The sequence below is a fragment of the Coenobita brevimanus genome, chromosome 17 (genome assembly GCF_032717465.1).
Source record: "Coenobita brevimanus isolate Jiangsu-jjx chromosome 17, ASM3271746v2, whole genome shotgun sequence".
NCBI classification, from domain to species: domain Eukaryota; kingdom Metazoa; phylum Arthropoda; class Malacostraca; order Decapoda; family Coenobitidae; genus Coenobita; species Coenobita brevimanus.
In genome coordinates this window covers 405,001-420,000 of record NC_136970.1, presented here as the reverse complement: position 1 = coordinate 420,000, position 15,000 = coordinate 405,001, and the positions used below count along the sequence as shown (strand labels likewise).

At 40.7% G+C, this 15,000-nt stretch overlaps 2 protein-coding genes across 2 annotated transcripts in view; one reads left to right on the top strand and one right to left on the bottom strand.

Moving 5' to 3' along the window:
- The window catches only part of LOC145391209 (uncharacterized), a 5,854-nt gene extending 5,091 nt beyond the window's left edge, over positions 1-763 (top strand). The window contains exon 3 of the mRNA XM_080265884.1: positions 518-763. Within this exon, the coding sequence (XP_080122010.1) occupies positions 518-763 (246 nt within the window). The remainder of the gene's footprint in view (positions 1-517) is intronic.
- A 5,595-nt stretch (positions 764-6,358) lies between these two features.
- The window catches only part of LOC145391208 (uncharacterized), an 83,057-nt gene continuing 74,415 nt past the window's right edge, over positions 6,359-15,000 (bottom strand). Inside the window, exons 4-11 of the mRNA XM_080265883.1 lie at positions 14,887-14,958; positions 13,829-13,960; positions 12,605-12,760; positions 8,596-8,829; positions 7,687-7,850; positions 7,167-7,383; positions 6,809-6,959; positions 6,359-6,461 (exon numbers count right to left, since the gene is read on the bottom strand). Coding sequence (XP_080122009.1) covers positions 6,359-6,461; positions 6,809-6,959; positions 7,167-7,383; positions 7,687-7,850; positions 8,596-8,829; positions 12,605-12,760; positions 13,829-13,960; positions 14,887-14,958 — 1,229 coding nt within the window. The remainder of the gene's footprint in view (positions 6,462-6,808; positions 6,960-7,166; positions 7,384-7,686; positions 7,851-8,595; positions 8,830-12,604; positions 12,761-13,828; positions 13,961-14,886; positions 14,959-15,000) is intronic.

Below are 15,000 nucleotides of genomic sequence, written 5' to 3'. Positions count from 1 at the left end.
AAATAGGTAGATAGACAGACAGACAGATAGATAGATAGATAGACATAATTAACCTGGCTACTCTCCTAATTACAGGTGGAGAGGACAGAGGTGAACGGCGTGTTGATCATGTTGAAAAGAGATAGACAGATAGATAGATAGATAGATAGATAGATAGATAGACGGATAAATAGATAGATAGATAGATAGATAGATAGACAGATAGATAATTACTACTCTCTTAATTACAGGTAGAGAGGACAGAGGTGAACGGCGGCGTGTTGATCATGTTGAAAAGAGATAGACAGATAGATAGATATAGATAGATAGACGGATAAATAGATAGATAGATAGACAGATAGGTAGATAATTAACCTCACTACTCTCCTAATTACAGGTGGAGAGGACAGAGGTGAACGGCGTGTTGATCATGTTGAAAAGAGATAGACAGATAGATAGATAGATAGACGGATAAATAGATAGATAGGTAGATAGACAGATAGGTAGATAATTAACCTCACTACTCTCCTAATTACAGGTGGAGAGGACAGAGGTGAACGGCGTGTTGATCATGTTGAAAAGAGAGTGCACCGATGTCTGCTACGCTTCATGCAGGCTTCGGGGCTTCGGAATCAACTACGAACTGTGCGAGCAATGTTGCAAATGGGACGCGTGCAACATGTTCTACCCCACCAGCGCCGTTGCAAGGCCTGGTGATCAATTGAACGGATTTATGGAAGGGTTTGTGTTGATGGTGATTCTGATGGAGTGTTTTATAATGTAGTGTTTTTCTTGTTTTTCTTCTAGTTGTTTTTCTTCTCCTCTTCCTCCTCCTCCTCCTCCTCTTCCTCCTCCTCCTCCTCCTCCTCCTCCTCCTCCTCCTCCTCCTCCTCCTGTTCTTCTTCTTCTTCTCCTCCTCCTCCTCTCCTCCTCCTCCTTCTCTCTCTCTCTCTCTCCCCAATAATACTCTTACAAATTGACGTTTTTTAAAATCTATATATTACAAATACAAATACATGAAGAGGAATGGATGTCAGAATTCAGGTGTATTAATGGGAACAAATCTATCTATCTATCTATCTATCTATCGGTGTATCTATCTATGTCGGTCTGTATGTCGAAGGAAAATAATGAATGCAAGTTTTCAGATTTAATAGAAAAAATATCTATCTGTCTATCTATCTATCTATCTGTCGAAGCAAAAGAATGGATGCCAGTTTCCAGTTATATTAGACAGGAAAATTATCTATCTATCTATCTATCTATATAAGTAAAAGGGAAGAATAGATGGAGGACAAAAATAGATACGAACAGATAGATAGAAACAACATGATAGATAAAATGAAAACGAATTAACCATAACGATAGATAAATTTGCGGAGAGGCTGATAGATGGAAGTATTAATGGATGGATGGATAGATAGATGTATATGTGTAATAGATAATTCGATAGATATATGGAACTAATAGATGTGACTTTCAATAAAAATTTTGAGTTATTTTTTACCTCATTTATCCTCCCATTAATGACCAGATTTTAGGTGGTATCGTAACGTATTTTCCTTAGCGATTTATTTTAGGACATTACGCCTTTACAAGACGTAGCTGATGGTGGTAGCAGTAGTAGTAGTAGCTGTAGCAGTCATAGTAGTAGTAGTAGTAGTAGTAGTGATCGTATTAATGGTGGTAAACAGTTGGTTACGTGACACCTCCTTCACGAAACGACAAAGCTAATATTTTTTAAATATTTCCTCTCATTTACGCCAATATATATATACATAACTTGGCGTAAAATTACAGTTTTATAAAGGAAAATTAATACAAGATCATAGTCCTTGGTTTTGCGGGGAGCGAGGACATTTCTGCGCATGCGCGGCGTGGATCTGTCACATCGTATATAGATAAGAATATTGATAGGGTACCCAGTGTGCCTTTGGGCAGGGAGTGAGGGGGTTGTGTGTGAGTGTTATGGCGGTATTTTGGTGACTGGAGGGTGTTTTGAATTAATTGAAGGTACGTAATTTCTCTCTCTCTCCCTCTCTCCGTTTTTATCTGCCAGCTCGCATCATTGTTTTCCTCCTGCCTGTTTCTCAGATCTCACAGTTCTCACTCCTTCCTGTTTCTTTGATTCTCTCTCTCTTTTTCTCTCTTTTTTCCCTCTCTCTCTCTCTTTTCTCTCTCTCTCTCTCTCTCTCTCTCTCTCTCTCTCTCTCTCAATAGATCACGTAACATTATTGGCAAGCGCCCTACACGGCTTTACGATTACCGTATACGAACCAAAATATTATTGTTTACATCTACCATCGGTGTGAGCCTATATAGAAAACGGGTATATTAAGGGAAAATGGAAGCTTGAAAGGTGAACTATGGCAATTGAAAACCACATGGGGGAAAAAATATATATGAACAAATAATTATCCAAATGTGGCATATCGAAATGTGAAAGAATTTTTAGAAAGTCAAATTTAAAATTCCTATAATCCGTTCACTTTAAATAAGCGTAAAATGACAATCCTACAATGGGTGCTGAGTTGTAGCAAGGTAAGGAAGCTCCCGAACGCCTTTTCCCAAGCGATTTATTTTCATTACACCTTACTGCCCTCTTCTGTGTTGCATAAATCCTTCCTATATCGCCGTACTCTGCATAGATAACATACTGAAGGATATATAGCTAGTCATGTCCAGAAATAAATCGCTAAGGAAGAGGTGTTAGGGAGCTTCCTTTCCCGACGAGAAGACGAGCCTAGGACTATCGTTAAGAGATGCTAGTCACGAAGAAGTGCAATGGAAAGGATATAGACCACGAAAATACGTGAAATAAGCTACAAAAGGACGAAAAAAAATATGCAAGTCAAGATTACCACTAAGATACGATGCTAGTCACGAAGAAGTGCAGTGGAAAGGATGTAGAGAACTGAACTACGTGATAAAAGGTGCAAGAGGACGAAAATCTGAGCCAAGTAAAGGTGACAGGATTACAGATTTCAGGATCGAAAGGTAAGGGAAAGGAATTAATTTGGATATTATTATTTTTAGAGTGAAAATGACGATATTTGAAAGACTAAAAATTCTCTCTCTCTCTCTCTCTCTCTCTCTCTCTCTCTCTCTCTCTCTCTCTAACACTAGACTATGGTGCTGGTCACGAAGAAGTGCAGTGGAAGGGATGTAGTGCCGTAGTACTGTCTTTCTGCCACTGAGCTACGTGAAATAAGCTGCAAAAGGACGAAAATCTGGGCCAAGTTAAGGTGAAAGGAGTGTAGCATTCCTTTTTGACTATAGTATTTCAGATATAATAATAATAATAATAATAATAACCTTAGGGATGGAAGCTTTAGACGGAATGTGTGTGTGTGTGTGTGTGTGTGTGTGTGTGTGTGTGTGTGTGTGTGTGTGTGTGTCAGCCTCTGTTTCGTTCTCCTTAAGGAAATACCAAGTGGCTTAATATAAGGGTATAAATAAAACCAGGTATTTAACGGGTATAAAACGTGTAATTTCACCTTCAGCACCTTAATACCACCTTAATATCATCTTCAGCGCCTTAATACCACTTTAATTCCACCTTCAACACCTTAATACCACCTTAGTACCACCTTCAGCACCTTAATACCACCTTAATATCATCTTCAGCGCCTTAATAACACCTTAATACCACCTTCAACACCTTAATACCACCTTAATATCATCTTCAGCGCCTTAGTAACACCTTAATACCACCTTCAACACCTTAATACCACCTTAATACCACCTTCAGCACCTTAATACCACTTTAATACTACCATCAACACCTTAATACCACTTTAATAGCACCTCCAGCACCTTAATGCCACCTTCAACACCTTAATATCACCTTAATACCACCTTCAACACCTTAATTCCACCTTCAGCACCTTAATACCACCTTCAACACCTTAATACCACCTTCAACTCCTTAATACCACCTTAATACCACCTTCAACATATCTAGCACCACAAAATGACCCCCTTGACCTGTAATGCCCTTGTTTCCCTTCTATCTAGCCCGAGGAGAGGTCACTGGAATTTCCCTTAATATTAACAACTTCTGAGTAATAATAATAATAATAATAATAATAATAATAATAATAATATTCTTGACATGAATAGCTTTGGAACATATTACGCTCAATAATAATAATAATAATAATAATAATAATAATAATAATAAAGCATTTAGCCCTTCCACCACGGGAGAATCACGTCTCTCTCTCTCTCTCTCTCTCCCCGGACACAATATTGAATCCTGTAATTTTGTAGAAGGGAATAGAGGCTACATTAATCTTTGCAAATTTTGAGAAGAAGATATATAGATAAAATTTCAATATATAATACTTCACAATTGCCCTATCAACTTTGGCTATAGTAAAAATAAATGCCTATATATTAAAAAAATAATAATAATAATGTATCAGAAAACCAAAAATATTCCTTATATATACGAGAATATCGAGTAATACAATGTCCCTTATTCTTGGTTAATGAAGCTCCCTAACGCCTCTTCCTAAGCGATTTATTTTGCTTATTACGCCTTACTGTCCATCTCTGTATTACATAAATCATTCCAATATCGCCATACTCTCCATCAATACCGTACAAAAGGATATTAACCAGCCATATCCAAAAATAAATCGCTAAGGAAGAGGTGTTAAGGAGCTTTACAAGATGAGAATGCCTTAATCTTACAATCACGAAACATTTAGACGCCGAACGATACATTCTGAGAAACTTATAAAAGTGAATTGAGACATCGTTCATTTTGCATATGTCTTCGTTCAGCCGCCTGCTTGATTTCCGCCATATATTTCTTTGATATATTTTTTCCTGTATGATATGTCTGATAGATAAAAAATGATAGTAGTAGTAGTAGTAATAGTAATAGTAGTAGTAGTAGTAGTAGTTTGGAAAGTAAAGTTTTATGCCAGACTTGATCGGAAGCCTCTGAGACGTCAAGTGCAATGGCAAAGCTTTAGCCAAAGTAGTGGTAGTAGTAGTAGTAGTAGTAGTAGTAGCAGCATTTACATTACCGGTAATAATAATAATAATAATAACAATAATAATAATACCGGTAATAATAATGATAATCACCATTATTATTATTATTATTATTATTATTATTATAGAAATTTGAAAGGGTATCCCCATTGTAAATTTTTAACGTCATCTATACTCCTGTTACTCTAACTTGGCCTAAAATTTCCATCTCTCCACCTTGAATGCCGAGTTGTAACAATAGATTAGCAGTAGATTATGATGCTAGTCACGAAGAAGTGCTATGGGATGAATTTAGCTGCAGCATTTTCTTTACCACTGAGCTACGCTAAAGAATATGATGCTGGTCACGAAGAAGTGCTGTTGGAAAGAATTGAGCCGCACCATCATCTTTTCTTCTGCCACTGAGCTACACGTGAAAGAAATAATGCTAGTCACGAAGAAGTGGCGTGGGAAAGGATTTGAGAGCTAGAGCATTGTCTTTCTGCCACTAAGCTACTTGAAATAAGCTGCAAAAAGACGAAAATCTTGGCCAAGTTAAGGTGAAAGGAGTGTAGTTAATTCTTGCTATCTCCGTACGATTTATTTTTTTTAATCTTATTTATTTATTTATTTATTTATTTACTAAGGCTGTATTTAACCCCCCCCCCCCAGTTCCAAAAGCCTCCCCTGAGCTGAATAAAATCGTCTGGAAAAGCAAGACTAAGAAATTGCATCGTCGGGGTGGGAACGGCTTAGTAGGGTTATCAATAGCGTGCGTCATCATTTCCTATCCCCGCTGCTACACCCTCGCCCACACCAGCCGACTGAGCCGTCCCCTTAACACGTAAGATACAGCCCTCAAATCAGTGGACACAAAACCAGGCGCCTTGGACCTCTAGACCACCAGGCGCCTTGAGAATTAAAGGTAGTGGAGTATCTTGGGTTGAGCGCTTAGTTGCCCTGTTGTGTTTACAGTGCGATGAATTGGTCCACTCCCTTTGGCAACCCCATCATGACGGAGAGGGTGCGCAGCCTGTAAAGAGGAAGTAATTTATCAGTCAATCAGTCAGTAGTCAAAGTCTGGGCTCATACATATCTCCTATACACAGCTGGCCTTGCAAAACACTCCCAGGCGGGGAACTCATCCACATTTACCAAGTAGTCAAAGGCTGGGCTGACACTACCACTCATACGTATCTCCTATACACAGATGGCCTTGCAAAACACTCCCAGGCGGGGAACTGATCCACATTTACCAAGTAGTCAAAGGCTGGGCTGACACTATACTCATACATATCTCCTATACACGGCTCATACACACAGGTGCTATGCATAAACTCTTACTGAACGCTGGATATTACACACCACTCCTACTGAACGCTACAGCACTGCGCTACTTACTACAAACGGAGCACTTCTCTTCGTCTGAGTTGTCGCCGCAGCCGTCTGTCCCTGAACACAATATTGCCGTTGATCTACACCTGCCATTGCGACACCTGAAAGATTATTATTATTATTATTATTATTATTAGGCTGGTGATAGTAGTAGTAGTAGTGGTAGTAGTAGTAGTAGTGGGCAAGTAGTGTAGTAGTAATAGTTTTGTAGTAGTAGCAGTAGTAGTATATAGTAGTAGTAGTAGTAGTAGATTATTATTGTTAGTATTAGTATTATTTTTAAATTTATTGTTATCACATGATGGTGATGATCATGACGACGATATAAACAATAATGACGATACTGATTAACGAAGAACACACACACACACACACACACACACACACACACACACACACACACACACACACACACACACACACACACACACACACACACACAGCTCACCTAAAAGGGCAATATTTGGTAGTGATATCGCCCTGTATGCACGCCTTCTCGTCCTCATCCGTGGCGTCCGTGCAGGTGGGCGTGGCATTGCAGAACACGAACCCAGGTAGACACCGACCATCACCGCACCGGAACGTGGAGGGGGGGCAGGCTGGAGGGGCGGGGGGGAGAGGAAAAGTGAGAGTTCTGTCTGTCTGTCTCTCTCTCTGCCTGTATATTAGTCAGTCTATCAGTCAGTCAACCAGTCAATCTATCTACATCTGTCTAAATATCTATCTGTCTATCTATCTATCTATATATCTACGTACCTATATATCTATCTGTCTATCTATCTGTCAATCTATCTATCAGTCTCCACACTCACATCCATAGCAAGCCATTTCATCCGAGCCATCCGGACAGTCTGCCATCCCATCACAGAGTTTGGCACGCGAAATGCACGTGCCATCCGCGCACGTGTGGGCAAGGGCAGGGCATCGGTTAGGCACGCAGTAGCTCTCGTCCGACCCATCCTCGCACTCCATCTCACCATTGCACACGTAGTACCAGCTGATGCACTGCCCCGAGGAGAAACACTGGATGGAGAGAGAATTTGGCGTGATTATGGTGATTTTTGCGCGTTAAATTGGACAAGATTTTCGTTTTGCGTCGTTACTACTACTACAACAACAACTACTACTACTACTACTACTACTATTATTATTATTATTATTGTTATTATTATTATTATTATTATTGTCTCAAAACTGGTTAATGTTTTCACTGGAAGCAAAACAGTTAAGTCCACTATTTAAATTCGCTTAAAAGAAAACGGATCAGAAAAAGCGCATCCAGAGAAAACGTGTCGGATTTAGGGTAGACTCCACCAAAATTCCCACCTGAAACGTATCCTCATGACAGCCGCGGTTTTTCACGGAGCATTGTGGCGTGTCGTGTATGCAGTGGCACACCCCGGCACGGCAGTACGTGAAGGGGTCTGAGGCACGGCATTGGTGGGAGCCCTCACAGCGTTGGCCTAGGGATGCGGGGGTGATGCCTGCGTCTGTGTGGATAGATTGGGTGGATGGATGGAGGGAAAGATGTGCATGAGTGGATAGACATATGGATATTCATTTCGTAAGAGTGATAACCTTTTTAATTCTTCGTTATTTCTCTTACCTTTGCATTCGTCTCTGTCAGGAAAAAATAGAAAAAATAGCGTAGATAGATCGTTATCTTTTTCATTTTGTAATACCTGAAAACCAGAATACATCTCTTGCCAGTTATTTTTAGGTCAGATAAAATTACTTACTGGCATAGAATCATAATTCGAACCAAAGTCAAAAGATTAATGAAGAAAAATCGCTCATTCTTTTATCTTTAAGACGAAAATTTCATTTCGGCAGAGAAGCTGGTGGCTATTCCGTCTTTCGTCATTGGGTTACCATTGAAAAAAATAAAAAGAATAAAAAAATTACTTCGTCCGGGCATCTGTATACTATTTTTCGTCAAGTGTGCATAAATATTTTTATTTCTGAAAGAAATAATTGACTCCATCGTAAGGAGTAGTGCGTAATTTTTCGTCATTCTGTTACTTACGAAAAATCGCTTCGTCCGGAGAATAGAGAGTAAACCTTTCGTCATGTCCACATTATTGAGAAAAAAAAATACATATTGTCCGGAGAACCAATATGTAATTCATCTTTCATCATGTGAGAAAGAAAATATAATTTCGTCGAGTACGGTAATCAGTCTCTTAGTTTTGGTCACATCCATTTGAACCATTTACAATCGGAATACACCGTTACCTTTAAGAATCGGAATACACCTGGTTCCATTCTCCGCCGCCAGATGGCCGTGGGGGCAGGCACAGACGGCCAAGGGCACTCCTAAGGGCCTGGGACCGACCCCTGGTATGGCGGAGATGCTGTTGGGCGCAAGGTCTCTGGGTGCCGGAGGGAGAGTGCCGTTCTGGATGACACACACTGCGCCAGGCACGTGGGTGTGGCACTGGGCGGTGGTGCCACAGGGAGAGCCCAAAGCTGGTGGGGTGCAGGTGGGTTAGATGGGTGCTTTAGTGGGTGAAATTGGGGATAGGTGGGTGGGAAGGGGCTAGAATGTACGTGGGTAGATGAAGAATGTAGGTGGGTAGATGAGGAAAGAAGAAGGTGTAAATAAGAGACCGGTGTAGGTGGGTTAGATGGGTGCCTAGGTGGGTGAAATGGGGGGATAGGTGGGTGGGAAGGGGGTAGAATGTACGTGGGTAGATGAAGAATGTAGGTGGGTAGACGGGAGAGGGGATAGAATGTAGGTGGGTAGGTGACGGAAGGAGTTAGAGTGAAGAGAGGAAAGGGGAAGAGTGTGTGAGTGAGAGAGGGGTATAGGTGGGTTAGATGGGTGGGTAGGTGGGTGGGAAGGGACTAGAATGTACGTGGGTAGGGTTAGAAAGTAGAGATGAAGAACGATGAAGACAGGTAGAAGGATGGATGAGAGAGCAGAATATGTGGAAAGGACGTCTACATTTCAGGAAAGGTTTATAGCTATGAAAGAAAGGAGAGAAAAAGAGAGAATAGTGAGAGAAGTGGAAAAAGAAAGCGAGATAGAGAGAGCTAGGTGAGTGAACTGAGAGAGTGAGAAAGTGGGCATAAATGGGGAATGGGTAAATGGGGTGGAGGAAGCATTAAATAGGTAACCACAGCCGGGAGAGCAGATGATACTGGGGGAAATGGGGAGAGGAGATGTGTAAAACAGAAACTGAAAGGTGAAATAGGGATGAATGGGATGGGTGTCAGTGGGGATATGGGGGGGATAGGGAAGGGGGATCTAAATGGGTAATAGATAAGAGAATAGATACAAGGATAGATAAATGAGAGGGTCAGAGAGACTACAGATAGATGCATAACCGAAGAGGGTCGGGTTTATGACGGTGATTCGTGTGTGTAGGTGGGTGGGTGGGTGGGGATGGGCGGGTGTACTGCGTGGGTGTAAGCAGTGGTAGGTGGGTGCAGTGGGTGTAGCAGATTCTAGGCTCGTATGCTAGCAGCTTAGGAGGCTCCCTGACACTTCTTCGTGACTAGATTTTCTTTACATATTTCACGTTGTCATTCTCTTATATTTTACTTATGCAGATTGATATTAAAATTCATAAATAATATACAGGAGAATATTCAGGTGGAATACGCAAAATAAATCACTTAGGAAGGTGTGTTAAGGAGCGTACTGTGTGTGTGTGTGTGCGTACCTTAGCGTGTGGTGTGCTAAGCTGCTAAATACGTGTGTGCTAAATGTGCTAAGTGTGCAGGGGCATAACACAGCAATTACAGGAGAAAAAATAATGGATAACTTAGGCATAACATAACCTTATTCTCGTCGGCTTAAGAGTGCCCTAACACCTCCTCCTCACCGATTTATTTTACAATTATATATTACATTTTAATATTCGGTTCTGTTACGTAAGCTCGTCTCATTCCCCCTTCTGTGGACGTGTTATTTTGCCCAGGCTTCTTGGTGGTAGGTTGTGGCGACCATCATCCACTCACCTGATGTAGTGCTGGTTACTTCTGCCTTCACTTTTGCCTCTCTTTTTGTGTCTATCCCCCTCTCATCCTATTTCTTGCTTTCCTTCCTGTCACATATTATTATTCTTCCTACCACTTCAGGTAACTCTGCATTAAGTTACAAGTTTAATAGTTTCTTGTAACTTAGGAAACCATTTACAACGCTGGGTGGTAACCATATAATCAAATAACAGGGTGATGTGGAGGCTACTATGGTGCCCCTGTTAGGTGGGGGGAGAAACCAAACCTCCATACCCTTCCCTGCGCCTTGCTGTGGTGAGGCGCTATCTACCGTAAGGGAACTTCGATCCACTGCACGGGACGACCTTGCAGTGGCCATTGCTTGCCTGCGGTTGATGGGTATGCTCTGTCAAACAACAATCTAGGCTCTGAGGAAGTTGATCATAGCCCCAACCCTCAAACCCCAATGGCGCCAGACTCATCAGTGTACCCTGGTGAGGAGGAGGTGCCGGGAGCCTTCTAAGCCCACGAGGAGACTAGCTTACACTCTATTAACCCTTTGGGGACGGGAAGCCACTCTTGGGCATAATAAAATCGTCTGTCTGTGGCAAGAATGAAGAGGTTAGGCTTATCCCATCCTCAAAGAATTAGATAAATAAAAAGGAAAAGATAATTATTTTTTTTTTACGCATACCGTTATCAAAACAAATCTTTTAAAAATAATAAAGTTTGTGCAGGTGCCTTAGAAACTATAATAATATTTTTGGAATTGTACTTTGAGATATTGCACATATTTTTGGCTGCTACTGAAAATATAATTGCCATAAATAAAAGTGAAAAAAGTGAATGACTGCGAAATTAGAAGTAATAAAAGTGAAACAAGTGAATGACTGAATTTAAAAGTGAAAAAAGTGAATGACTGAATTTAAAAGTGAAAAAAGTGAATGACTGAATTTATAAGTGAAAAAAGTGAATGACTGAATTTAAAAGTGAAAAAAGTGAATGACTGAATTTATAAGTGAAATAAGTGAATGACTGAATTTAAAAGTGAAAAAAGTGAATGACTGAATTTATAAGTGAAAAAAGTGAATGACGAATTATAAGTGAAACAAGTGAATGACGAATTATAAGTGAAACAAGTGAATGACGAATTATAAGTGAAACAAGTGAATGACGAATTATAAGTGAAACAAGTGAATGACGAATTATAAGTGAAACAAGTGAATGACGAATTATAAGTGAAACAAGTGAATGACGAATTATAAGTGAAACAAGTGAATGACTGAATTTATAAGTGAAACAAGTGAATGACGAATTATAAGTGAAACAAGTGAATGACGAATTATAAGTGAAACAAGTGAATGACGAATTATAAGTGAAACAAGTGAATGACGAATTATAAGTGAAACAAGTGAATGACGAATTATAAGTGAAACAAGTGAATGACGAATTATAAGTGAAACAAGTGAATGACGAATTATAAGTGAAACAAGTGAATGACTGAATTTATAAGTGAAATAAGTGAATGACGAATTAAAAGTGAAAAAACTGAATGAAGTTGAGTGAAAAAAGTGAATGACTGAAATTATTAGTGAAAAAAGTGAATGACTGAATTTATAAGTGCTACAGTGCAATACTTGACAAATCTACTTTACTGAATAACTAATAGTTGATAGATAAACAAAGGAAGTAGATGAAGGTAATAAAGAAAGTTGATAATGATGGTGGTTTTATTGGGGAAGGAATATTAATGGGAGACGATTTTGTTTCTCTCTCTCTCTCTCTCTCTCTCTCTCTCTCTCTCTCTCTCTCTCAGCGCAAAGAAAGAACCAAAGAGTAGGATGCTGTAAATGTATTCCCTCAAAAAAAAGTAAAGAGAGAGAGAGAGAGAAAGAGAGAGAGAGAGAGAGAGAGAGTTACAGTAAAATATGGAAGTGACTGGAGAGATACTGAAGTGACTTACGATGACGGAAGTTACGATAGAGGATAAAAGATCGTAAGTGCTGATGAGTTACGATAGCTCCTGAGGCTGGAAGCGATAGGCGAGACTTACGATGCATGCCAGTTACGATACACTTACGATAGCCTTAAAGCGTACGATGCCCTTAGCTTACGATAGTCGGTACTTACCATACTTCAAACTTACGATGTCTAAAGTTACGATACGGTACCTAATTACGATATCCCTTAACTTACGATACCCCTTAAATTTACGATACCTAGCCTAATTACGATATCCCTTAAATTTACGATACCTAATTACGATATCCTTTAAATTTACGATACCCAAAGCACTTACAGTATCGCAAGTTCCCGCAGGTGTGGCCAGAGCGTGGTAGGTCTCCGGAACACGCACAGACGCCCAGCACGCGGGGTATCGTAAAATTACAATAGCTGCCCCAACTGCCCAGCCGACACTGATCATGGCTACGACACACCCCACCGACACGGGTACCTGGGGGGGGGGAGAAGAGGAGGATAAGTGTGTGTGGGTGGGGGGGGTGGATGGATGGTGTGTGTGTGTGTGTGTGTGTGTGTGTGGGTGAGTGGGTGGGTGGATGGTGTGTGTGTGTGTGGGTGGGTGGGTGGTGTGGTGTGGTGTGGTGTGGTGTGGTGTGGTGTGATTCAGTGCAGTGTAGTGTGATGTGGTGTGGTGTAGTGTGGTGAGATGTGATTCAGTGCAGTGTGGTGTGGTGTGGTGTGATTCAGTGTGGTGTGGTGTGGTGTGGTGTAGTATGGTTTGTGATTCAGTGCATTGTGGTGTGGTGTAGTATGGTTTTGTGATTCAGTGCATTGTGGTGTGGTGTGGTGTAAGTCAATGCAGTGTGGGGGGGTGTAAGTGTACTGGCTGAGTCACTGTCAATACTCCTTTGTACTCACAGTCCAAAGCAAACCTGATGAAGGGAGAGAGACGGAGCCAGGAAGTGAGAATGACCCTAGTTAGAAAAGTTAGAATGACCTTAGCGGAGTTAGAATGACCTTAGAGGAGTTAGAATGACCTTTGAAGAGCTAGAATGACCTTAGAGGAGTTGGAATGACCTTAGAAGAGTTAGAATGACCTTAGAGGAGTTAGAATGACCTTAGAAGAGTTAGAATGACCTTAGAGAAGTTAGAATGACCTTAGAAGAGTTAGAATGACCTTAGAAGAGTTAGAATGACCTTAGAGGAGTTAGAATGACCTTTGAAGAGTTAGAGTTAGAATGACCTTAGAGGAGTTAGAATTACGTTTAAAAGTTAGAATTATTTGTGTTAGTAAAGTCAGCATTACATTTGGACAGTCAAAATATTCCTAATTAAGTGTATAGTAATAGCATTCCTCCCTTAAGTGTTATAATGGCAATACTTAAGTGCACACTGATATCTACTTAATCAGGAATATTTTTACTGTCCAAGTGTAATGCTAACTTCGCTATACAGAGTCGCATTATGTGGAAAAATAAACCAAATTAATCACACTGAAAGAATTTTGACTCCCACGGGCCTCCCCAAAATACCAAAATAGGAATATCATTTTTCTACGTACCCTTCAGGCAGTTGTTCCTCCTGTATGGGACGTGTTCAGAGCTGCAGCGACAGTAGCCTTGTATACACGCTGAGTGGGTTACGCGTAGACTACATTGGGAGTCTACCTCGCAGGGGAATCCCAAAAGTGCACCTGTGGAGAGAGGGGTATGGGTGTAATATTCTCTCTGTCTCTCTCTTTCTCCATGTCTGTCTATCTTTCTGTCTACCCCCCCTGTCAGTCACTCTGTCTATCCTCCATTCACGCATCCATCCATTCATCTATCTATCTGTCTATCTATCTATCTATCAACGGAGAGGGAATCCACGTTCATACAGCATTGACTATTTTTCTATAATATTTTTTTCCTCCATACTCATACTATACACATATCTGCATACACTCCGAAATTTCCAAAATATTACGTATGAATAGATTAGATATTACCCAGGCCTGACCGATATAATGTGAAGGTTGACAATACATTAAGATATTTCTTTTCTTTGGCCAGATTTTCGTCCTTCTGCAACTTATTTAACTCACTGACAGAAAAAGACACTACCACGGCCCTCCATCCTTTCCATAGCACTTCCTCGTGACTAGCATCATATCGCAGTGTCAGCCTACCTTTTTGCAGCTTATTTCATTTGGCTTAGTGGCAGAAAAAGACAATACCACGGCTCTACATCCTTTCCATAGCACTTCCTCGTGACTAGCTTCGTATTCTAATGTTAATCTATTGTTATAACTCAGCATATACGATGAAGAGATGGCAGTTTAAGGCTGAAAGCGTTAGGAGAAATACACTGAGGTAGTTGTGCCATGTGGAGAGGATGGAGGGTAAGAGACTAACTAGGAGAGTGCATGTGGGTGAGGTAGACGGTGGGAGAGGGAGGGGGAGACCGAGGATGAGATGGAGGGATGGCGTAGAAAGGTATATGAAAGAGGAGGATGTAAGTTGTGAGGAGGGCAACGAAATGGCAAGGGACAGGGGGACATAGAGGCGATTTGTTTGTGGCCACCCCTTACGGAATCAAGACTTCTGGCAATAGATAGACAGATAACAGTATAATATTTACCTTTTAGACAATGTGTGGCGTTGACAGCAAGGTGATAAGGTTTACACACACACCTCCCCTTCACGCACACGCCTGCAGGAAAAGTATACATGAAGGACTGAGAATGAACCAATT